General features: G+C 42.2%; 1 protein-coding gene across 20 annotated transcripts in view; it reads right to left on the reverse strand.

Annotated features, from left to right (window-relative positions):
• Positions 1–26,135, reverse strand: part of ELAVL2 (ELAV like RNA binding protein 2) — a 185,189-nt gene that overhangs the window by 55,034 nt on the left and 104,020 nt on the right. For all 20 annotated transcript variants that reach the window (XR_008316722.1, XR_008316723.1, XM_053298729.1 and 17 more), the window contains one exon: positions 10,122–10,225. Coding sequence is in view for 18 of the 20 variants with exons in the window: in XM_053298729.1 (XP_053154704.1) it covers positions 10,122–10,225 (104 nt within the window). In the remaining 2 variants the exon portion in view is untranslated. The remainder of the gene's footprint in view (positions 1–10,121; positions 10,226–26,135) is intronic.

Below are 26,135 nucleotides of genomic sequence, written 5' to 3' on the forward strand. Positions count from 1 at the left end.
GTCACACTGTCAGTCCTTATCAGGACATGCTTTCCTAGAAGTAGGTCTTGAAACTGAAGCAAGGCCAGATGAACTACCTTCAGCTCCAAGCAATGGGCTCCCCAGCCGGAGAGGCTTACGTTGGTGGTGACTACCACCTTGCATGGATTTTCCCAAAGAATAGATGCCCTTGCAAAAAAAGTAGTTTCTGGCGGCTGGCCTGATGACAGTAGCAGACACATCATGACCTTTTCTGAACAGATCGTCTGCTTCCTTGTCCTCTGGTGACCTCCGTTGTTTGCCCCCCTCTTTATTCATCACACTCCTGACACAAGCTGAGTCACAGGAGCATTGGCCAGAGGTACTGCTAATAGAGACATAATATCAGAACAGGTTTGGAAGCAATTGGTGCACCCCATTCAGGCAGCATGATGTCCTTAAACAGAGCAGGAAAAGGAACAGTAGCAGTAGTTACTGCAGTTGATGGAAATACCTCTTGGTTCAGGCCTGACACAGTGGAGGTACCAGTTTCCTGAGCCACATCCTTAATTAGCCCTTTTGGCCTTGGCCAATCACACACCAATTTCAGCTGTAGTGACCAAGCGGTAGAATTATGCCTTTCAGCAGGGGCCTATTCACTGGACAATTCCCTCCACCTCTTTTTAGGACTCTGAAAACTGAGTTCTTGAAGACAGTGGCACTGAATGAGGCTGCTGGCCTCTAGGTGGCACCAGTTGGCAAAGAAGGAGAGGTACAGGCTGCTGTCCTATAGGTGGAGCCAGGGAGTCTAGGCCCAGGAATTACAGGTCCAGGTACCTCAGGAATAATAGGTGCAGGGACACAAACATTTGTGCCTTTAGGAACTCTGGGCCCTTCAGATGAGGATGGTGAAGAGAAAAGTGTCACCCTTCTTAAGCATGACAGCCTCCTCCATTTTGACAAGAATCTCCCCTCCCCCCCCCCCCCCAAGGAATAGCTCATCTGGTGGGGATAGAGTCTGGGGATGAAGAAAAAGGACGGCCAGGACGTATGGGTAGCACAGGGGCAGGCAGTTGTGAACCAGGTGCAGAGGGCCCAGGGGTAGCAAGAATGTTAGGGAGAGAAGAAGGGTCAGGTAAGGCAGGAGGGACTTGGCATTGTTTTTCCCCTCGTTGACCCCCCCCCCAGTTTGCAATAAACTCTTCCAGCCACTTAGAAATATTGGGTGGAAGCATAGATGGCACCGAAAAGGCAGAGCAGTACTCATGTCCCCTGTCCCATGATGGCAGTAGTGAAGGGGCTGCAGGCGGCAGCAGAATCAAAATCAGACCCCAAGGGGGGTCATGCAGCAAAAATGGACCCCTTGGGCGGGAGGTTATGTAGTGAAACAGCCTGTCCGGGAGCCGCAGTTACACTCACTGCAGGGGCTAGCACGCTAGACCTATCAGCTACCAAAATGACGGCCACAGCACAGCTGATGGGCAAAATTGCAGATCAAGCCATATTCAAAATGGCCCATGGAGTTTCAGTGGGATATTTTGGCAGGAACTGGGAAGGATGCTGCTTTTCAAACCCCCCGAATTTGCAAGCTTATCATTCAGGGGACACCCCCATTCAGGTGCATATAGCCCTTCCTCTCTCTCTCTCTCTCTCTCTCTTTTTTAGCCCCCTTTACCTCCTTCAGATGCTTTGGTGGTTCTTGCTTTTGGTGGGGGGGGGGCAGCTTGGCAGGAAAAAAAATGGTAATAATCGTGTGGTTATAAGCCCCAGCCCCTTTAGTCAGTGTGCCAGGCACGCAATAGCACGGAGGAGAAACCAAATGGGGTCTCTTGGAGACTGAGGAGATCACCCTCTTTGGGTTGCTGCCCATTGATTCTGAAAAAGGTCCCTAAGAAAGGGAAACTTTCAGCATGTTGCCTAAGTGGGAGGCCTGCCTAACTGTGATCAATAGAGCCAATTTCCAAGAAAATAAAAGATAACAAGTTTTTACCTCACCAATAAGTAAATTAAAAGTCACTTTAGTAAATTCCATTTAGAACAATAAAGGAAAGAACTAGCCTGAAAATAGCAAGTAGAACAAGAGCTCAAACCAAGAGCTGTCTTAAGCGAGTGAGACAGGACCGGAAATGAGGATTGAGTGACTGCTACCTAACCTAGCTACTAGCCTGCCTGAAATTTGATTGGTCCTGTCTCAGAGCATGCAGAGTCTGATAAACCCATCACGTTGAGGATAACCTCCCTATACCATGGGAAAATGCTGGATCATGGAATCCATTACTGATTAGGGACTTGAAATGATTCACTTATTTTCCTAATTCAGAAGTTTATTTCAAATAGTAAATATAGTGTATGTCTTAAAGCTTTCACACCCTTTAGATCAAATTCTTTTAGTGGACTCTAAATTAAGAAATCTACTGTATTCTAACTTGTACAAGGCGTGGCAATAAGCTTTTCCATACTTGGATAGTTTCTAGTAAAGGAGTTTAGATCTTTAGAGTAGAAGAAGCAAAGAAAAATTCAAACTCTGCTCATTCCTGCATAATAATGCATTAGTTCTTTTAAAAATCTGTAAGTACTACAGCGTGGGAAGCAAGCCTACAGACAGATTTGATGAAGCATCTTTTTTTTAAGCTATATTCACCTGACAGGTGATAATTACACATAAACATAGTAGTCAATTCAGAAGTATCATGTGAAAGAGTTTTCAAGAGAAAAAGAAGAAATATTTGTCCAGGTTATGACCTGTGGGCGATTGCTATCCTGCGATATGGGTTTATAGACATGCAATTTGTATCTGCTGATGGAAGACTATATGAAGGCATACTCCAAAATTCCTACTTTAAGTTCTACATGGGCCTCACATAAATGTCCAAGCTTCAATTCTCTTCACTTCTAAAGTTTTCAACCTAGAATTGTTAAAAACGAAATAGACTAACAACTTTGAATTATCAGGACACAAGAAATCACCACCAGACAAGAAAAGTAACTTCAGCTGGTGAACATACACCGTCTACTCAAAAGATCCTCTACCTTGGCATGCAACCTGGTCCCCTCTCATTTTAACACTGTGATATTATGTCTGTCTTGCTCTCTTCCTCGGAAAGCATTAATATTCTTTTCAGTGCCTGAAAAGCTGGAGCATGTGCCTAGACAATGCTCTGTGACTGAAAGCAACTGAGAGCCAGGGATACCTCAAAGGAATATACTAGTTTGTACTTCCCCTGTAGGGCTAGAGCACCTCCACCAGATTTCAATGCTCTATGTTAAGGTTCACTCATCCGTCACATCAGAAGTAAAGCTATAATGTATAGAAGGGGATAGTCAGTAGTAACCACCCAACTTGTAGCAATATTACCAAAGGGAGGGAGAATCCAGTGGCAATGAGGTTAAAGGGTCAGAGCTAAAACTCGGCTGAAGAAGATATGGAACCCCACATGAAAAGATGGGCTTTCGGGGATGTGCCTCTGGGTGAATGCTGAAGAGTGCAGAAGTCCATACCGAGCCATAAAGAGACAAGACCTTGTTCAAAAAGCATACTATGCGACTTTGCATATCGATAAACAGTGAAATCCTGGTGTGATCTACAGAAGAGCAACAGTAGTGAGGATACTGCTGGACAGTCAAGCCCACATGGAAGGGACTCAGAGATGCAAAAAGGAAAAAGAAAAAGTGAGTGCTCTAGGCCTGTGTGGAAAATATTCCTGAGGTGGGTAAGGGGTAAGTATATCAAGGCATATTTGTAATTCATTACTTCCATATCACTTTCTCTATTCTTCTTTCCCTTTTCTTCTGTTGGACTGCAACCACTCCTTTGCCACTATGTGATTTGAAATAATTCTAGACATATACAGTACACATTCCCTTCCACTTGCATTATGATGGTGACAGCATTTTGTGGTGGGAAGACACCAAGGATGAGAACAGGCACAACACCCTTAAGCAGTGAAATAGCTGTTGACACAGTTGTGGCTACAAGAGGGCATTAGACCTTCATTTTCTCACCTCTTCCAAGGGTCTTATTGCAAACACATGACAATGCATAAAATTCCTAGAAATTTAAGGCTAAGCTTGCATTACATTTGACCAGGAACTCAAGACATTTTGGAACCCCATTAATTTTTTTTAAAGAATTCAGAGATGATTGAAGATAAATATTCCAAATTCTTAACATGGAAATAAGGCTGAAGTCCATTTTCCTGTGGTATACATGACAAATCTTAAAATTCAGCAGATCTTTGAAACTAGGAAATAACGTTCTGAAACATTTTATCCTGAAATGGAATCCCCTCAGGATGAGAAAGAGAGCAGGGTATGGATAGCATTTCTTCAGAATTAGACACTTCGATGAATTGACCATATGAAAAGATTAAGAATATCAGGGGTGGGGCGCTAGTTTGAAAACAAACCAAAGAGCAGAATGTCAAACAATTCACTCAGTATTTAAACCCAGAATAACTAGATGACCCAAAGACACAAAGAGTCACAGGTGGCAACAGGTGAGCCTTTTGGGAATTTTGCTTGGACCAAAGGATTGTTAGTCTCTTCTTTCATGAAATATTACTATACATTAAAGTGGTATTCTTCTCTTAGAGAAGATGAACAGTTTAGGTCAGGATAAGTGTTGGAAGGTTTACTGGGAATAAGTTCTTCCATTCCTGTAGGATGGAAGTTCCAGAAGCCATCCTGAACAGAAACAATCAATTGTTGATAAGGGTTTCCAGGATCTGCTGCTAAGGGTTTCCAGGATCTGTTAAGGTCTGCCCTGAACAGTTCTGGAAAAGCATAAAGCACACAACAAAACAGCTCTGGAATTTAGTCATAATTGAAAGGGTCAGTAGATATACAAAGGATGAGAGAAATAAGAACTTCAAAATATGACAAACTTGTTTTCTGGAATAATACAAAAAATACAGTAACTCTTTGGATCCTAACTACAGGCATGCCCAAGGGCTTTAGTGTGCCCAATGGAATTTTTGAGTCTTTCCTTTGAATGACAGACTCCCATTACATATCACAAAATGCTTCAAAAACCTCTTCTGTTTCAAAACTCATTTGCTGTGTGAGAAGTAAGTCCAAGTCTAAACTAATTGAAAACTTTTGGATCCAGGCTTATTTCTTCAACTATCAGAACTAGAAGGTAGATTTGAAATGTGCCAAATAGTACCTATGCCAAGTTAACTGTAATTGTGCATCTGTTAAACATCTCAAAAGGAGATGTGCATAATGAAGCAAAATACTACTAGTCATTTCAATTAAGACAATAAAAGCTAGCTAAGCAATGATAAACACGTGAACCTAAAACTAAATTTCTGTGAATCTTTCCACACATTATATGCTGACCTGGATTTACTACTATGTGTATACAAGCACACCTAATCCTGCCATACTGCAATTCATGTGTCTGCGGGTAATGTTTGTGTGTCATTCATACTTCAGGTATGTATCCAGAATATATGTGTATACCTAATAAAGTGATGCATGAAGTGCACAACAAAACAGAGCAGTAACATATCAGAAAGTCAGTCTTAACAACAAACATTTTCATAACTGCTGGCTTGTAAAAATATGGAGTAAGCAAAATAAAGTATCACACAAGCTTGAAACCACAAGAGCGCTCAAACAGCTGCAAATTTTCAGTATCTACCCACAAATCCACAGGAACAACTACTATGGAAGCTAACTTATATAAGCAACCTCCTTAGAGAACTAACGTAAGAGTGAGAACCTATTTAACTGTACCCTACCTATTTCATTGTGGGGGGAAATCTATTTTAAAAATATACAAAAAATTAAATTTTCTTCAAGTGTCCACTATTGTATAATACTTTTTTAAAAACCACCTGGTTTAAAATGGAATCTAAATTTCATGCAAATATATCATCTTAAAACTAAAATTTTATGAAAGGCTGCTTATTTGTAAAGAAAAATGTGTTGGGAAAACATCTGTATCAGACATCACACAGCACAATGTACTTAACGTAAACCCTGTTGAGACACAAGCTTTCCTGATATTAAAATACTCTAAATAAAGTATATATTATGGCTTAAAACAGCGATACTAGCCATATAATAGCAAATCACCAGGGGTGTGATTCATTTGGGTGAGCTTATACCTATTTTTTGCCTGATCTCTGCAATAAACAGAGTCTGTATTCTAATTATGAATATGCATGACTGCACCTACCACAGAACAGGGACCTTTACCTTCCCCCTCTCACTGGGAATATGATCTATCAAGTAATTACTTTTTTGTGGGTGGTATAGTTCTATAACAAAGGAGAGTTAAAACAGAACACATTGGAAAGATGCACTATCTTCTAGTGCTGATTGCAACCAGCACCTGTGTACAAAAACATGTCATGGCTACAGGCTGGAAAACAGCTTATTTGGGAATATTTTAAAGAAATCCCTGCAGTGGCTAAAAAGGGAAAATATGGTGAGTGCAAGGCCTAGTTCTTGCCAGAATGAAGAGAAATTAAAGTATGTTTTTATGTTTACTGAACCCAATTAGCATACATTTTTATTCAAGAAACATTTAAATAGACTATTTTATACCCAAAAGGAGGAAAGGTACCACTAAGTCCAGGAGTATGCCAACATGGCTAACAGGGTACCATCAAGGAAGCCATAAAAGGGAAGAAGACTTCCTTCTGAAATTGGAAGGCCTGTCCAAATGAAGAGAACCGAAAGGAACACAAATTCTGGCAAAAGAAATGCAAGGTGACAATAAGGGAGGCAAAAAGAGAGTTTGAGGAACATTTACCCAAAAGTATCAAGGGGAATAACAAAAACTTCTTTAAGTACATCAGAATCAGGAAACCTGCCAGGGAGGCAGTTGGACCATTAGACAATGAGGGAGTGAAAGGGATTATTAAGGAGGATATGGAGGTTGCAGAGAAACTAAATGAGTTCTTTGCGTCTGTCTTCACGGCAGAGGATACTGAGCATATATCTGTTCCTGAACCAGGCTTTTTAGGGATGGAGGCTAAAGAGCTGAGTCAGAAGTGACAAGGGATGATGTTCTAAACTGCCTGCAAAAACTGAAAGCTAACAAATCAGCAGGGCTGGATGGCATCCATCCAAGAGTCCTCAAAGAACTCAAATGTGAAATTGCCGACCTCCTTGCTAAAATATTTAACTTATCCCTGAAATCGGGCTCTGTACCAGAGGACCGGAGCAAATGTAACACCGATTTTCAAGAAGGGATCCAGGGGCGATCTGAGAAATTACAGTCCGTTCCAGGCAAATTGATGGAAAGCATTCTCAAGGATAAAATTGTAAAGCACCTAGAACAGGCCCTGCTGGGAGTGAGCCAAAATGGCTTCCGCAAAGGTAAATCTTGCCTCACCAACCTTTTGGACTTCTTTGAGAGTGTCAACTAGTGTGTGGATCAAGGTGATCCAGTTGACATAGTCTACCTGGACTTCCAAAAAGCTTTTGACAAAGTTCCTCATCAAAGACTCCTGAGGAAACTTAGCTGTCATGGGATAAAGGGACAAGTACATGTGTGGATTGCAAACTGGTTGAAAGACAGGAAACAGAGGGTAGGTATAAATGGAGAGTTTTCACAATGGAGGGAAGTAAGAAGTGGGGTCCCCCAGGGATCTGTACTGGGACCGGTGCTTTTTAATTGATTCATAAATGATCTAGAAGCAGGGGTAAGCAGCAATGTGGCCAAATTTGCAGATGATACCAAACTCTTCCGGGTAGTGAAATCCAAAATGGATTGTGAGCAGCTCCAAAAGGATCTCTCCAAACTGGGGGAGTGGGCGACAAAATAGCAAATGCAGTTCAATGTTAGCAAGTGTAAAGTGATGCACATTGGGACGAAAAACCCCAACTTCGAGTATATGCTGATGGGATCCGAGCTGTCGGTGACGGACCAGGAGAGGGATCTTGGGGTCGTGGTGGACAGCTTGTTGAAAGTGTCGACTCAATGTGCGGCCGCTGTGAAAAAGGCAAATTCCATGCTAGGGATAATTAGGAAGGCGACTGGAAATAAAATGGCTAACATTATAATGCCCTTATACAAAACTATGGTGCGACCACACTTGGAGTACTGTGTACAATTCTGGTCACCACATCTTTAAAAGGACATTGTTGAACTGGAGAAGGTACAGAAGAGGGCAACCAAGATGATCAGGGGCCTAGAGCACCTTTCTTATGAGGCAAGACTACAACACCTGGGGCTTTTTAGTTTAGAAAAAAAGACTACTGCGGGGAGACATGATAGAGGTCTACAAAATCATGTGTGGTGTGGAGAAAGTGGAGAGAGAGAAATTCTTTTCCCTCTCACACAACACTAGAACCAGGGGTCACTCCATGAAATTGATTGCCAGGAGGTCTAGGACCAACAAACGGAAGTACTTTTTCACACAACGCATGATCCACTTGTGGAACTCTCTGCCACAGGATGTGGTGACAGCCAACAACCTGGATGGCTTTAAGAGGGGTTTGGATGACTTCATGGAGGAGAGGTCTATCAATGGCTACTAGTCAGAGGGCTGTGGGCCACCTCCAGCCTCAAAGGCAGGATGCCTCTGAGTACCAGTTGCAGGGGAGTAATGGCAGGAGAGAGGGCATGCCCTCAACTCCTGTCTGTGGCTTCCAGCGGCATCTGGTGGGCCACTGTGCGAAACAGGATGCTGGACTAGATGGGCCTTGGGCCTGATCCAGCAGGGCTGTTCTTATGTTCTTATTCCAATAATTTAAAATTAGCCTCTTGGTGATTTCTTGGTGATTTAAATGGGCTCAACTGAATCAATCCACCCTGCCTGCAATTCATACAAGCAGCTAGACAGCATCAGAAGTACATTAAAAACCATTTTGGCTTCCAAAACTGTCAGAATGTAACTTCTCAACCACAGCAGAGACTTTGCATTCTTTCATTCTCTGTTGGATTACACACACACCCCGCCCCACCACCCCAAAGTAGTTTAATGGGATAGGTTTATGATTGTGCTTGCCACTTTTAATCTGGCAAGAATCCAAACTCTTCTCTAAAGCCAAGAGAAGTGTGGGAACTCTCCCTGAAGTCATGCTGGTGCCCCTCATAGGCACCCAGAAAGCAGTGAGATCTCTCACTGCTAAATGTCTCCAGAGTTAACACAAAAGGGACGAACCTCCATGACCCAGTTCAGAACCCAGGAGGAGGAATGGTTCTTCACTATTACAGTTGTGCTGGGCCTTGAAGGTGTTTCAACTGCCTTCCCACAAGCATTTTATAATCATAACAAGAGCTTTAGTGCTTACAACCATCTATAAAGTAGGTATGAAACCTGACTTCAGGCCAGATCACTACAGGCTCAATCTGTAATGGTAATAAAGGCACTGGTTTGCATTGCTACACCTTAAGCTTTGGCTTCACTGCTCCTGAAAATCTAGAAAGCTTAGTATAAGTCATCCATATCTCAGGACTCCAGAGTCATAAAGATGCACTTATGAGTTGGGTGTAAAGAACCAAATCAAAAAAAGGGAAAGCGCCTACACAACCTAACTATGCTATGCCAAAGTAATAGCTGTTACAGCCTTAGTATGAGCTCCAATCTCAGCACCAGTTAAGCCTTTATGCTAGAGCCCTTTGCCTGATAAGCAACTGAGTTTGCATATTGACTGGCTCACTGACCAGTGCCACAACTAATAATCCAGACACACATTCTGCCAAAACAAAGGCAAAAGCTCTCCTATGACTTCAAGTCAAACAATCCAAAATGGTATTTTAGTGGTCATTTTAGTCCTCCATTCATTGTAAATCAAGATCTTGTTTGTTTTCAAGTCACCTGAATATATTATAAATTCTGTTTAGACTTTCAATTATTAGGTTTCTCAGTACTTTCATATGCTCTTAGTTCTATCAAGCATTAAAATACCTTGTTATCCATGACAGTTTCAGAAAGTGACAGGTTGCTTTTTTTGCAATTGTTGGTGTTTTGCATGTTTTAATATAAATCAAATAGCCTGGCAGGTTCAGAGATCGATCACTACTAACTTGCGTGTGTGTGTCTGTGTGTGTGTGTGTGTGTGTGTGTAATGCAAGAAAAACAACTAAAGCCCTAGCAATCAAAGATGTTTGACTGTGAAAATTATATATTTTATATGTATAACACATTTGAACTTCTGCTGTCTAACATCACTTCACTTTTTTCAGTTTAACTTTTACATACTTTTATTGTTTTGGTTTGAAGTCTCAATCCATTCAGAGTATTGATCGCCTTTTCAGCATCCTTGGGGTCAATGTAGTTTACAAATCCATATCCCAAGCTCTGTCCTGATGGTTAAAAAGGGGAAAAAATTAGTTTTGCAATGATGCAAACAATTACATTTGTATCAAATCTAATAGTAAAAGGCAGTCACAACTATTTTACACCGAATAGAAATGCATAATATCTGTAATGTTAGGAACCATTTTAAATAGCTCCCTAATACAAGCATTGAAACAGACTATCATAAGCATACTCTGAAGGCTTCTTCTTCTTCTTGGGACTGTGGTGGGGGACAGAAAGTAACGGAAGGAAGCCAGGGTGTAACCATAAGTGGGGCTAGGCAGGTCCAACCCTAAAAGAAGTGAATCACCAACCCATAGTTTTCTCCATTCGTAAAACTGTGTACTGGTCTCAACCAAAATCTCCATCATTCACACCAGTACTTGGCAGCTAGGTATTTAAGTAGGGGTGTGCAATTCACTTCGCCCTCAAATTGATTTGGATCAAATCACAGGCGATTTGCAAATTCAATTCCTAATTGAATCACCCTAAAAATAGAGGGCCTGATTCAGGATCGAGCAGTATCACCCTCAATTCAACCAGAATCTATTTGGGTGATTCAAATGCCATTTTGAGCCCCATTGTGCTGGAAAAACAGACCTCAAAATGGTGCTCTTCCTTGCCCAGAAAGAATAGGTCTACCAATTGGGATCAGCAGGTAGACCAGCCCTCTGCTCTGGACTTAGCACATCAGCCCACCTTGGAGGGCTGGCATACCCAGGGTTGATTCAGTTAATTCATCAAGGTTTCCTAATCAAGGCAGCAGAGCAAGCCAGGTGTTCAATGAATCAACTCAAGTTTTTTTGTGTGATTTGATCTCAAACCGAATCGCAAAAATTGATTTGTGCACACACTTCTATTTAGTGCTAAATTCAACCCTTGGTTGACTGAGTAAAGGAATCCTGCCCTTATGTTGAGTGTCAGTGTGTTAAGTAGCAATGCTCTCTCACTCTAAAGTTCTCATGCTGCCTCTTCCCCTCAGTACCCCCATCCCTCCTATCTGCATTGTCTCAATTTCTCCCCCTCTTTGCCATCTCAGCCCTCTCTTCCTCACGCCATGCAGGACTAGGCTAAGAAGATCAACTTAGTGTGTGTGTGGGAGGGGCGTTGAGTTCTGAGCACCCATTTGCTGGTAGTAGTTGCATACAGATGTTTCACACCACTTGAAAATACTGCAATGTATTTGGCCACACAAAGTGCCCACTAGTTTCCTTTCTTCTCACAATATGGGCATGCATCCCCACCCACCACCGCTTTTTTAAAAAATTAAGCAAGCTTTATTTCTTCCTCTCACACAATATAAACATGTCTGGGATATGTCCTTGAGCTGCAATCCTATGGACACAGCAGTTATTTGGGACTAAGCTCCTATGAGTTCATTAAGACTTTAAAAGTCCCTTAAAAAGGCCTTTTGTACCACTGAGTTGGTGTCGACTCCTGGCAACCACAGAGCCCTGTGGTTTTCTTTGGTAGAATACAGGAGGGGCTTACCATTGCCATCTCCTGTGCAGTATGAGATGATGCCTTTCAGCATCCTCCTATATCGCTGCCCCTCAATATAGGTGTTTCTCATAGTCTGGGAAACAAACCAGTGGGGATTCAAACCGGCAACCTCTGGCTTGCTGGTCAAGTCATTTCCCAGCTGTGCCTTTACTTGGAATAAACTATGCAGAATTGGCTGCAGTTCTATGCAACATTTACTTGAGTGAATCTTTTATCAGATTTGAAAACTGAGCCATATAAATCACAAACTTCTCCAAAGAACTTATGCTGAGGCCCTTTCGTATCAATACTTCTACTGTCTCACCAAAAACAAAACCAACAAAAAATAACCAACAACAGCAAACAAAAACTGGCATATGGACTAGAGTGTGGTGGAGTTACTTGACTATTTTGGACTGGCCTGGTTTCCAAGCTGTGCCTGTTAGGTTGCCCATGAAGAGAAGGCAATCACAGAATTCTTAAAAATAAAAACATATTTCTGCATTAAAGACACATGCATTTCAAACAGGATAAGTTTGAAGTTGTCCAAACAATAATTTCAATTAAAATGCCTTGTTTTATTTGGAAGCTATAACCCTATTCCCTCTCACCCTCAAGAGAGGTGAGAGAGGGTAAGTGAAATATGAAGGAGCTAGCACAAGCCTTTGCTTAAAGTCCTAGAAGAGGGAAAGTGGGGGGATGCTTGCTTGTTTGTAAAGGAACTACTCAGAGGAAGTGCCAGTCCACCATATTCCCCCACTTTCCCCCTCATTCTCTAGATCTCTGAATTTTGCCAAGATTTGCTAAGGACGTTGTTTAAAAGAAAAGTAAACAAAAGGAGCCCCCAACAAAGGCTAGAGCAATCCAATGCCTTCTGATGGCTTGGTTGGAGTGCTGAGTGAGGCAAAAGGGGTGGGCTTCTCTTTGGTTAAGGGGAGGCTAGAGAAAGGTAGCCAGGGCTCCATTTGCTTGCAGACTGAGTGCTCCTATTTTGCATAGAGATATCCAGAGTGTCTGCTCAGCCTGCCTAGAAGGGCCCTGGGAAATCAGATGACAGGGATGACCTTGTTTGCTGGCTATTGGTCCAAATAGGTGCCTGTAAGCTATTCTGACTTCTGATTGGCTAGGGGCTGGGCTAGCCAGTCAACCATTAGGGGAAAAGAAAAGAAAGGCACATCCTGCTTGGTGCTGCACCACTAAACATGCAATTTGGGTAGTGACAAGGTATGGTAATTACTTCATTTGGGGCCAATGAATCCCACTGAACACCCTAAAAGAGAGGAAACGGCTTTACAAAGCAATTTAGGGGGGGAAACCAAGAGCCAGTGCCATCTACTGGCAAGCAATGAAAATGAAAATGCAACATTCAAAGACATGTGACAGACACACAGAGGGAAAGAAGAAATGGTATGTTTCGTGAGAGAATGGGAAGCTGGCAAGAAGGGGGTGCAACACCGCCTCTGCCTCAAATGAGGAGCCTCTACTGCTCTGAAGAATATTCTGTGGTCAAAATAGCAACACTGGACTACTGTAAAAACATTATGCAGGGCTGCCCTTGAAGACAGAGTCTGTAAACTTCTGTTAGTGCAAAATACAGCTGCCCAGCTTTTAGCCAGGACAGGAGTGCTTGCTGGGAAAATATAACCATCTTGTCTGATCTGTGCTGACTGCCTTTTTGTTTCCAGGCTCACTTCAAGACGCTGGACCTTACCTTTAAGGCCCCAGTTACTTTGGGACGGCAGAAGCAAAGAGAGGAACTCTCTGTCATTGGTCGAGGGGCTAAGGGTCACTGGGAGGTTGAATCCTCATGCCTCCCAGGAAGAACATAGTGCCATGGGGATGACCAGCCCACCCCTATTCAGCAACCAGAGAAACAGCAACTATAGGGAGCCTATTCCCCCCACCCTACAAGGAAAGAACTCTTTTCCAACTGTCAGTTGCCTGGGGACAACAAATGGAAACACCCCCTGACAGGCATGTCCAGTCCACTGTAAATGGGATTGAGGACCATGTGGCCAAAACACTGTCCCCTCTAAGGCGTGCACACGCTCACTGGTTTTCGGATGTCCACTCAGTTCAATTTAGATCCCACTCAGGTTGAATCAGGAAGGCCCCACTCTGAATGCAGGTGCGCACACACTGCCTTGATACTGCTGCCCAGAACAAAACTCATTCCGCACAGAGATGGAAAAAATTAGAGGGACCATTGGGCCAAAAGGGAATCCTTAGAAGAAGAAAAATGCAACTTGAGACTCAGTCAAGCAAATTGATTTCTATACCGCCCTTCCAAAAATGGCTCAGGGCAGTTTACACAGAGGAAAAATAAACAAACAAACAAATCAATAAGTAAGATGGATCCCTGTCCCCAAAGGGCTCACAATCTAAAAGGAAACTTAAGATCTACACCAGCAACAGTCACTGGAGATACTATGCTAGGGGTGGACAGGGCCAGTTACTCTCCCCCTGCTAAATAAAGAGAATCACCACATTAAAAGGTGCCTCTTTGCCAAGTTAGCAGGGGTAAATGAAGGACTACCTACTCTCTGTGCACCACAAATATCATCCAAGTCTATTCTCCAGGTGCTGTTGCAATTTACATGATGGGGGCCGAACAACAAGGCCTTGCCAGTGATGGTAAGAAAGTTATGGCACTTTCTTGATGTGAAGGTTTGACAGGCTCCAATATTACACTCCTTCAGATGCCAAGACTTGGCTTTTTCTGAGGCCTTTTGAGGCTGCCCGATCATAGTGTGTCTCTTGCATATTAATTTAATTTTTATATTAATATTTATTTGATTTGATTTTAATTTTTAATATTAATTTAATTTTATTGATTGATTGATTTAACTTCCTATACCACCCTATTCAGAGGCTCTGGGCAGTGCGGAAGCTAGTATTTTCTTAGCTTTGATTCGGTTTGGTTTAATGGGCTCTGTTATTTTGCTGCTGTAAAACTGTAAAATTTGGTTTTATTGATTTGTTAGCCACTTTGGATCATGAGAACAGCTGGAGAGGGTTTTGTTTTTTTTAAAGCTACATTTTTCATAACCTTGGGTAAGCACCTGCATAAATAGACATTGCTTATAACTTCTTTGCGACAATTCCCAATATTCAGCAGACATACTTTGATATGGATATTTTATTCAAAGAGCCTGGGGGAAAGCTACCAAAGTCAATAAAAATAGTTTATTTTAACGATTCAATAAGTTCAGTTTTTATTTAAATTGGACTTTTAAAAAAGTAAAACAGCAAATATTTAACTCATGTTAAAAAAAGTTAAATGGTTAAAATTAAATCTCAAAGTACTACACCAATTGTTACAATTTTCTAGAAATGAACTATCCCCACCCAAGTTACCTACCAATCAAACATGGACATTTATTTCAATTTAATCTCATGAAAGTGGTTCTAGTCACTCTAGCAGTGCCCAGCAACTACCAGCTCTTGCTTTTGGAGATTTCTGGACATTCAGTTTCTGTTTCTAAGCCTGTTCTTCATGTGCAAAGACATAGGCTGGATAATAGGGTGGTTGTTTTGTGGTGGGGCAAGGCCAAGGCAAAGTATCATAATTAGAATTACTGCTATAAGATTTATCAATATATTGCTTAACCAACATTTCATACTTATCTCATTTTCTTTCCCCCAAACCCACCTCAAAAGAGTATAAACAGGCATATCCATAAACTGTCATCTTCTACACTGTTCATGCCACATGAACAGAATTCTCCATTTCCCACTGTTAAGATTATTGGTTTCATCTAAGTCAGAGGTTCCAACAGGGGGTATCTGAAGGGCTCTAAGGGGGTACTCAGAGCCCCCCTCCCCCGCCATGTTGCATCTCTGTTATTGCCCCCATCTGAGCATCACCAACTGCAGAAAAGGAGGGAGGAAAGCAAGTGAATATAAGAAATCTCTAACCCTTTTATAAAGGTTTGAGGAGCTACTGGTTTAAATCAGAGGGACTTCATTTGTGAGTCATCTCAGAAGGATATCACATTCAGATTACCTAACCATTTGCTTAAAGCATTTTAAAATATCCAGCTCAGAGGGAAAAGCTGTCTCGGGAGTTTAGCAATCTATTAAGTAAATAAGCTTTGATTTAGAGAAAACACTCTATCAGGGATAATATATTCATTCCTGCTTCTACACAATACATACTATTTCATGTACTTCCTTGCAAAGCTAGTAGTTTTCTATCTTATAACCTGAAATGCATTGGTTGCAGACATTCATGCAAATATTCCCATCACAGATACAATCTCTTCCCATAGTTTGGTCTTTGTAACTGCATGGCCCTTTATTGTTTTGCTAGTTTTCTGATTATGTAACTTTCTTCTGTTCCAGACTATTTCTAAAAAGGGTTAATATATCAAACATAGTGCTCAGGAAATCCACTAGTCTACTTGTCGGTGACGAGTGAAAAATGATGCCCAATGAGAGAAAAGGGTCCTGATGAGTAGTGTACCAACATAGCACAACTAGTACAATTTTTATCTGGCTAGTGAACAGAGCCATAATTTCTTGACCCTGGTCACACACATACTTCCAAAGTTGGTCACGAAGTAATTTGCAAGAGTACTGTCAAGACTTACAAATATAATTGGCATACAAAAATAAATTAAGGTTATTTATGGTTTGAGAACAAAAATTTTCATCATAAAAGATTTCAAATTATTTAAAAAGCAATCGTTCTAAACTTCAAGTTCAATTGAAATATTTGAGTATATATCATGGACAACCTGTTATCATGACAGTTTTTCAAGTCAATGCCCCAACGACTGATGCAGAAGAGGAAGTTGATGAGTTTTATGCTCAAGTTCAGTCTGAAATTGTCAAAACATGCAAGCAAGATATGCTGCTGGTGGCTGGAGATTGGAATACCAAAGTTGGAAATGGTAAGGATGAAAACACAGTTGGATTGTATGGCCTGGGAAACAGAAATGAAGCAGAAGAACCACTTATTCGTTTCTGCCAAGCCAATGATCTCTTCCATTGCTAACATATTCCTCAAACAACCAAAGCAGCGCCTATACACATGGACATCACCAGATGGAGTACACAGAAATCAATTGATTACATTACTGGTGCAAGGAGGTGCAAGAGCTCAGTTATAAGACGCAGCCGGCGGCCGATTGCGGAACAGTTCACAAACTGCTCATGTGCAAGTTCTAAGACAAGCTAAAGCAGAAAAAAAAGCTATCCAGCTTCCACAATATGATCTTGAGAATGTACCCACCATTTTCAAGGAGAACATCAGGAACCTCTTTGAAGTTCAAAACCTCATGGATAGGGAGCCAGAGGAACTGTGGAATGAAATCAAAGAAGTGGTTAAGGACGAATGTGAAATGAGATTGCCAAAGACCAAGAAACAGAAGAAAGCAAAATGGATGTCAGAACAGACAGTAGAAACTGCCAGGAAGAGAAGATCAGCCAAAGTCAAGAAAGATAAAGACCTCAGGAAGGAACTTAATAGGGAATTTCAGAAAGCTGTCAGAAGAGACAAGGAGCATCACTACAATGACATCTGTAAAGACCTTGAGGATGGAAAGACATGGAAAAGCAAGGCAAGTTTTCCAGAAGATCTCTGAACTCAGAAGGAGGTTCCAGCCTCGAATTGGTATGTTAAGGAATGCCAAAGGATAGATAGTAACCAATTCAGAGAAGATCAAACAGAGATGGAAGGAGTATACTGAAAATCTGGACAGCAGGGATGTCAACATCCAAGATACTCTAGAAGATATTCCCTACTTGCAAGAACCTCTAGTACAAAAAGATGAAGTTAGATCAGCACTCCGGTCATTACCAAGTCGGAAGGCTACAGGAATTGATGGAATAGCTACAGAAATATGGCAGGCAACAGAAGAAGAATTAGTCAAGGCTCTAACCCAACTTTGCCTGCAAATTTTGAGAACAACACAGTGGCCAACAGATTGGAAGAGGTCAGTCTGCAAACCTATACCAATGAAAGGAGACTTAACATATTGCAGAAACCATCGCACAATATCATTAATTTCACATGCTAGTAAAATAATGCTCAGGATCATCCAACGCAGATTAGAACCCTATGTGGAAAAGGAAATGCCGGATGTTCAAGCTGGTTTCAAAAAAGGCCGAGGAACAAGAGAAATCATTGCTGATGCATGTTGGATAATTGAGAAAGCCAAAGAATACCAGGAAGAAGTCAATGTGTGCTTTATTGACTACAGAAAAGCCTCTGATTGCGTTGACCATGTCAAGTTGTGGAATATCCTCAGGAAAATGGGCATCCCAGAACATCTTATTGTTTTCATGAGAAACCTATACACAGGACAGGAAGCCACAGCCCAGATGGAACATGGTTCCAGATTGGCAAACGAGTAAGACAAGTCTGAATACTTTCTCCTCATTTATTCAACGTATATGCAGAACATATACTGAGAGAAGCTGGATTGGAAGAAGATGAGCATGGTTTTAAAGTTGGAGGAAGAAACATCAATAACCTGTACTATGCTGATGACACCACTCTGATAGCTGAGAATGAGGATGATCTACAGGCTCTAGTAATGGAAGCCAAGAAGCACAGTGAAAAAATGGGACTACGGACTAAATGTTAGGACAACTAAACTAATGGCAATGGGTACAGCAACCAGCCTCAGAACTGATAAGACGACACTGAAGTGGTGGATAGCTTCTGCCTTTTAGGATAGACTATGAGCAGTAAAGGATCCGGCACTCAGGAAATACGCCACAAACTAGCGCTTGGTAGGGTTGCAATTAAGGCCTTGGGAAGGATATTTAGATGCCGTGACGTGGCTATACCTACAAAGATTAGAATAGTTTGGACAATGGTTTTCCGTGACACTCTATGAATACGAAAGCTGGACTTTGAAGAAGCAAGATAGAAAAATTATAGACACTTTTGAACCAGCGTAACTTAGTTAGACTGTTGGACAAGGAACGGGAAGACCCGAGTTTGAATCCCCATTCAAACATGAAACTCACTGGGTAACTCTGGGCCAGTCATGTATCTCTCAGCCTAACCTACCTCACAGGGTAGTTGTGAGTATAAACATAACCATGCACTCTGAGCTCCTCGGAGGAAAAGTGGGATGTAAATGTAAAAATAAATAAAAATATAATAAACAAACTTTGGTGCTCGAGAAGGCTTTTTGATGATGACTTTTGATGATACCATGGACAGCTAGGAAAACAAATGGATCATAGAACAAATCAATCGAGAATTTTCACTCAAGGCACAAATGACCAGGCTCAAACTATCATACTTTGGACATTTTATGTGAAGACCCAGCTCCCTTGAGAAGTCCATAATGCTGAGAAGAGTTAAAGGAAAGAGAAAAAGAGGATGACCAGCAGCAAGGTGGATGGACTCGATTAAAACAGCAATGAATGGCCTTGACCTTAAAGGCCAAATTGAAGACAGATCATCCTGGAGAGAATCCATCCACGTAAGAGTCAACACCGACTTTACGACACTCAATCAATCAATCAATCAATATACTAGTGGGGCCGGGTGCAGAGCATCTGCGCCTCTAGTTGAGCCCAGACGCCCCCCCCCCCCCCGGCCCGGCTTTCTGGCTGGCCACCACCACCCCCGACAGCATCCCCCCAGGCCAGGTCATCCTGCTGCTGCCTCCCGCTGGCCAGGCTAGGCTGGCCCGCTGCTGCTTCTTCCATGTGGCTGGGCCAGGGCCCACCACCACCGCTGCTTTCTCACCCTGGCTGACGGACCTGGGCCAGGCTGTCCCACCGCCACCTTGACAGCAGGGCTTCGCCCGCCGGCTACCCGCCTCCTCATGCTGGAGGTGCTTCACCCAGCATCCGCCCATCTCTTCAGGCCAGCGAGGCTTCACCCGCCATTCGCCTGCCTCAGCCTCCTCACTGCCACCATTATTTCTCTCCGCTTCAGTGCTGGAACTCGTGCTCGCTTTGGCCATCCGCCACCTGCCCTCTATCTCTGTCTCTCTCTGTCCTCAGTATTTCTCTCTCTCCTCAGTCTTTCTGTCTCACAGTCCTTGCTTCCTCCTGCCACTGCGAGGGCCTGTCGCCCGCTCGCCTGCCAGCCTCCGAACTCCATGCCGCTTCACGATGCGGCCAACCAACAGATCTAGAGCCAGCTGTCAAACTCCTTTTGGCTTTCTAGAGTGCCCGCACACCAGTCTTCCGCAGCCACCGAAGTCCCTGCCGCTCCCGAAGCTGCCCCCAGCCTTCAAGTTCCCTGCTCCCTGCCTCTTCACGGTGCAGTTCAGCCAACCGTCAGCCGCACACAGTCCCCAGAACCAACTGTCCAGCTCCCGAAGCCGCGCCCGGCCTCTGAGCTCCCTGCTGCTTGATGGCACCTCCGAAGCAAACTGTCAAGCTGCTTTAAAGCTGCCTGCCAAACTCCCTGCCACTCCGGAACTCTGTCCCCCTCTGTCAGCCAATTGCCGCCTCCCCCTCTGTCAGCCAATCACCTCCATTCTGCCAAGTCCCCATGCATTCCATCTTAGAGAATTAATTAGATTGATTCTTAAACCAAAACCACCTAAAAAATATTAAATGTGTCTTAAAAAGCAAGTCTTGTCTATTGATTGCTAATTTCCCATAACCAAACTTTCCCCTTTAAATCATTTAATGAAACTAACATGATTAGTTTAGATGCAATATTGTTATGGTAGTCTTACATTTGTTAATATAATGATCCTGAAAGAACTTTAAGAATACCCAGAATATTTACCCAACGTATTTCTATTAATAAAGCATCTGGTAAAGGATTAAACCTTTCCACTGTCATTTGAAACTATCCGTTTAAGACCACATCATGTTTAGTTTGCACTAAATAGTTCTACAAGGTATCTCATCTCTCTTCTCTGCCTAATATATAAGGCAAGATAACAGTAAAGAACTTGCATCTCAAAAATGACAGAATAAAGGATACTCAATTTATACAGAATGTGCATAGAGACCAATTAAATTCAATCATTTATTGTCGCTTAGTTTACCCAGTTATAGATCGGAGGAGTCCTTTGTTAATTCACAATGCACTCTGCCAGCCATAGTGCAAAATTTTGCCATTAAGTTATCACTGGTTGCTTATCTGATAATAAAAATCACAGATAAAATTCTTCCAAACGACCTGGAAACTGTGAGAGAAATGGGTTAATTAGCTTACTGAGAAGCTGGTTGTTGAAACTGCAGTATAACAACACGTCCTACTGTGTCTACCCTTACTGCACCACAGGGGCAGACACGTTCGTTGTATGGCACTTTATTCAATCTGCCCTCCAAAAGTGCCAATGAGAGCACATAATCTTGCCATAGAGAAAACTGTCTTTGGTGTTTAGATACTTCTAACATAAAGAAATAATCAGCTGGACAAAAACAGTGAGTCATTCTCCATGACAATCTGTTCAGGGACTAGCCCAAGATTTTGTTGATGTGCTAATATATGCTGTTTCAACATATTTTCAGCCAATAATTAAGGTCAAGAGTCCAGGCACAAGAATCCAGTCTGCAACCCTGCCTCCAAAAGCAGAGCTGTATTGGGAACACACAACTGACAAGGCCCTCACTTTAGTATCCATCCACTATACATCCAACAGCAGGGTGACCTAAAGAAGCTGTGATAGAGATTTGGCTTTAAAAAACTTGATGGCTGCAGGAACATAGAGAGTTAAAGTACTTCAACATAGTAACCACATTTCTTTGTGCTGAGGGCCACATCTTCAATCCGGACCTTCTTTCCCCCAAAAGCGTGAAACACCATGCCCAGGTATTTAATGCACTTAAGCTGTTCAAGACCATTTCCAGAGATACTCCATTTCAAGATCTTCAGTCTTTTAGCAAAGACCAGGATCTTGGTTTTCTGTTAATCGTAAGACAACTGTCCACACAGTAGTGAGCCTGTAATGCTCTCCTCAACCCAATTCAAGTCTGTGATACTGCACTGTCAGCTTACAGAAGTATTCGTAAATGCCTTTCTGCCAATCTTGGAGGATAAAATTCAAATTTGTCCATATACTCAAGGAATTAATATACAGATTAAACAATGGCGGGGGGAACATACATCCTTGCTTAACTCCATTATGTATAGGAACAGAACCAGATAAATGGCCATTTGGTTTGCAGTGGACTCACGTGTATTATCATACAATCTCCTCATAAGGAGAAGTAATCGCTTATCAATTGAGGAGGCCTTTAACTTTCTACATAGGTCTCTAGAAATGAGGTCAAATGCAAATTTAAAATCTACGAAGCTCGAATATAGGGAAATTTGGGTCTTGCTAATATAATTCTCCACCATGTGCTGTAAAATTAGCGCATGGTGGAGTGGCCAGCTTTAAAACCGACCTGCTCTTCCACCAGAATGTTATTTTGTTCTATCCAGTTCTGGAGCTTCATATATAGATGCCTAGCATAGAGCTTACTTGCTACGCTCAGGAGGTTAACTGGTCAATAACTGGCAGGGTCACTTTTCTTCCTTTAAAAAAAAAATGGTACATAAGAACAGCCCTGATGGATCAGGCCCAAGGCCTATCTAGTCCAGCAATACAATAGTGGCCAAACGCCAATCACTGGGAATCTGTGCCATTTGGTCTACACAGTAAAAAGGAAAGCCAAAACAGGCACCCATCATTCACTATTAACCTTAATTAATTCAGCAGGGATGTAGACACATCTTGGGGCTTTACCAGCTTTCAGTTCTGTTAACCTCTTCCACTCCTACCACAGGCCAGTCCAGAAGAGAGTCACTGCTACAACCTAATTGCATATGATTTTCATCATGATTTGCATATAGCACTCTAAAATGGGCTTCCCAAGCCTCAACCATTTTATGACCGGGACATATCTCCAGGATAGTCCAATTTGCCAAAAGGAAGCCATTTCATTATCTCTTACTGAAAGTATTAATTGTTTCCACTTTTTTTTTTTACTCTTAAGCAAGGTTTTATATCGCCTTTTCTTTGCTACTAACACCTGTGAAGAAATTAACATTGAGTTAGCCTTGTTCAGTTTATAGCACGAAGTGCTTTCTTAGAGTTAAGATGATTTAACCATCTCTTAGATCTAGGTTGGAGATTTTGATGACTTAACATTTATTTAATTGCAAACTCTCCTTCAACTTCTGAGTAGGCGTATTATAGTTAATAATTGAGTCTTCCTGGACCGGGTGCAATATTGAAGCACACAAGGACTGGAAAACATCTGATTTCAGCAGTGCAGAAGTAGAGTTATTCAACTGGTTCATCCATCTGTAGCTCTACAATCTGCTAGATTTCTTGGCTGAAATACAGACTCTGCATGTGACTGCCGTCCAAGAGATTTTAGTTTCAAGACGAGTGGAAAATGGTCACTTTCATGGAGTATATATTTCTTTATATTGCTTAGTGAGGCAAAGGTCTGGAGGGAAAGTTTTAGAACCAAGGCAGCAGTTAGAAGTTAACTACAAGAAAGGATAAATTGAGATAAAGCGACACAGCCAGTATTATAGCAAAGTAACTAGTTGTGCTAGGACCTCTGCTACCCCTGCTAAGTAGGCAAAGAGGTACCTTTGTGAAAATGGTGATTCTCTTTATTGAGCAGTGGAAGAGCAACTGATTCTATCCACCTCCAGCACAGTACCCCTTCAGTGACTGTTGCTGGTGTGTTTCTGTTTTTAGATTGTGAGCCCTTTGGGGACAGGGATCCATCTTTCTTTCCTTTTTGTTTATTTTTATTATTTCTCTGTGTAAACTGCTTTCGACATTTTTGTTAAAAAGCAGCATGTAAATATGTGTTGCTTTTGTATTTCTTGGAAGGATCAACTTTAGCTTTCTAAATAAATCTTCTTTTCCTTTAAAGTATGAATTCTCTCTATTGGACTGACACCCCCTGGTATTCACCCACTATCAAGCACAGTTAATATTATAGCAGCCTGTTGAAGATAAGTGCTAGCAGTGGATAGAGGAACTGTCACCGTGCTTATAATAATTATAAGAGTTTTTTGTTTTAAACACTCAAGTTTTCCACAAGTTTTTTCTTCTTCTTTGCTTACTTTATATTAGGGATGTGCAAGGAGTGTTTTGGCAACTCTATTTTGAGGCGCTGAAACGCTTCGAGCTGCACCAGCAGAATTGTTTTGGTGGAGGCAAACAGTTGCTTTCACAGGAGAGAGGCAGGTTTTGCCTGGCCGTCTGTTGTTCTGCCACCCCAGTGCAGCACTGTCTGGATTAAGCAGCCCAATGGTATCTTCTTAAAAGCCATGCCAGGGCTGCTTCTCGCTTGGGAACAGCAAGTTCCCAGTAGCCTGTGGCATCTTTGGCCCGGAATTGGGATCTGATCATATATGGATGCCAGCTCGAGTGATCAGGTAGGGGTGTGCGAGCTGGCTCGGTCTGGGCTAGGCTCGACGGGCCTGAGGCCGAACTGGACTGGCCTCAGCCAGTCTGAGTTCAAGCCTAATCGGGCCCAGTTCGAACCAAGCTGGCTCGGAACCATACTAGTAATGGGGAATCTGGTGAGGATCCCCCTTTACCAGTACAGGCAGGGAGCTTTCCTAAGTATAGAAGGGGAGGGAGGAACGTAAGTATGTACTTACAAGTACGAGCCGCAGCTGTGGCGATGGGGGGGCTCCCCCCAAGTAGCCCAGATGGTGGCTCCCCATTTTGAGCCATCTCTGAGCCAGTTTGGGTCTCTGCACATGTGTGGTGGCCATTTTACCTACCTCCACACTAAAGTGGAAATTTTTAGTTTATTCCTTCTATTTGGTTGTTTAGATACAGAAGGATTAGGCTCCCTATGCTTAGTGACATACATGCTTATACAATGCATAATGTTTCCATGACATTCCACAGGACTTGACAATTACTAAAATATCATCCTTCAACAGCTAAAAAGATGGGACAAGGTTCCATGTCCTCTTGGGCGGGGGAGGTATCAAGTGGAGCACCACAGGGTTCTGCGCTGTTCAACATTTTCATAAATGACTTGGAGGAGGAAGTAGAAGGGATCAGTCTGCACATGACATGACACTGAAAAGAGGGGGGATAGTTTACGAGACAGGATCAAGATTCAATCTAATCTGGACAGGCTTGAACACTGGGCCAGAAAACAACATGAAGTTAAACAAAAACAAATGTGAAGTTCTGTATTTGGGTAAGAAAAATCAAACACACAACTACAGAATGAGGGGAATCTGGCGTGGCAGCAATACATGCTAAAGAGACCTAAGTGTCTTGGTGGACAAAATGAGTCCGCAGCTGATTTCATTTCATTTAGCAATGCAGCTGCTAAAGAGAGCTAATATGATCTTAAACCGCACTAACAGAAGCAAAGTGATCACTAGTAGTAATCATTCCACTCTATTCTGCACCAGTCAGACCTTATTTGAAATACTGTATCCAATTCTAGGTCCTGCATTTTAAGAAGCACATTGATCAAGTGGATCCGGTTCTGAGAGGACAACGAAGGTAGTGAAGAGTATGAACAGTTCCTCATCCACATAACGCATACATGCTTCTCAAGCCTCCTTGTAATAAAAATGAGCAGATGATCACTCATCATACAAAACAAATTTGCTAAAATGCTGAGGATTTACAGGCATGCAAAGAGAGACTGCATTGACTCCAAAGTTTCCTCCATTACCATCATGGAATATTCATTCATGAAACAGGCAGAATTCCTTATAGGTAATTTCATTTGAAATGACACTTAAGGATATACAGTAGTGGAATCAGGAAGATGACAAAGGAAGCTGACATATTCCTATTTGCCCTTCAGGCTTTTGGAACTCTCTCCCCCGCCCCCTCCCACGTAGATGTCCATTCACTGGTTTCCTTTGCTGCGTTTAAAAAGCAATTAAAGACCTTGCTGCTTGTTCAGGCCTTAAGGGGTGCTCGTTTCTCTGTTCCCTTGCTGCTCTGTCTCTGTATGATACAGTGTATGCTTTAATGTGATTTTTTAAATGGATTTTACTGTTTTATTTTAACCATGTAAACTGCCTAAGGTAAATTTATGAAAGTGGTATAGCAATCTACAATTTACAAATAAATATTCCTCCAAAAGTGTTCCATGGTGAATTTTGATTTGATCTGCTTTATACTCCTATAAAGTTGTATTCACTCCCATCTGCAACCATGCACAGCAGCTATTCCTCTCAAGAGGACCTAGACCTTGGGTTCCACAATTGACAAGGCCCTCACTTTGGTACCCATCCAGTATACATCCAACGGCAGGGTGACCTAATGAAAGGCCTCCATGACAGAAGGCAAAATCATATCGTGAAGAGGCAAAGCTTGGTGTACTCTGATCCCAGGCCCATCTAGAGCATGGAAGAAATTGGTAACTAGTCAGGAAGCCTGGCAAGCTACATTCTGAACCCACAAAAACTTCCAGAATTTCTTCAAAGAGGCAGCTCAACTTAGAGCCACCATAATGATCTAGCTTGAGGGAAAGAGAACAATTACTAGTTTTTATTTC

This window comes from Hemicordylus capensis, chromosome 2, assembly GCF_027244095.1.
Source record: "Hemicordylus capensis ecotype Gifberg chromosome 2, rHemCap1.1.pri, whole genome shotgun sequence".
Taxonomy (NCBI): domain Eukaryota; kingdom Metazoa; phylum Chordata; class Lepidosauria; order Squamata; family Cordylidae; genus Hemicordylus; species Hemicordylus capensis.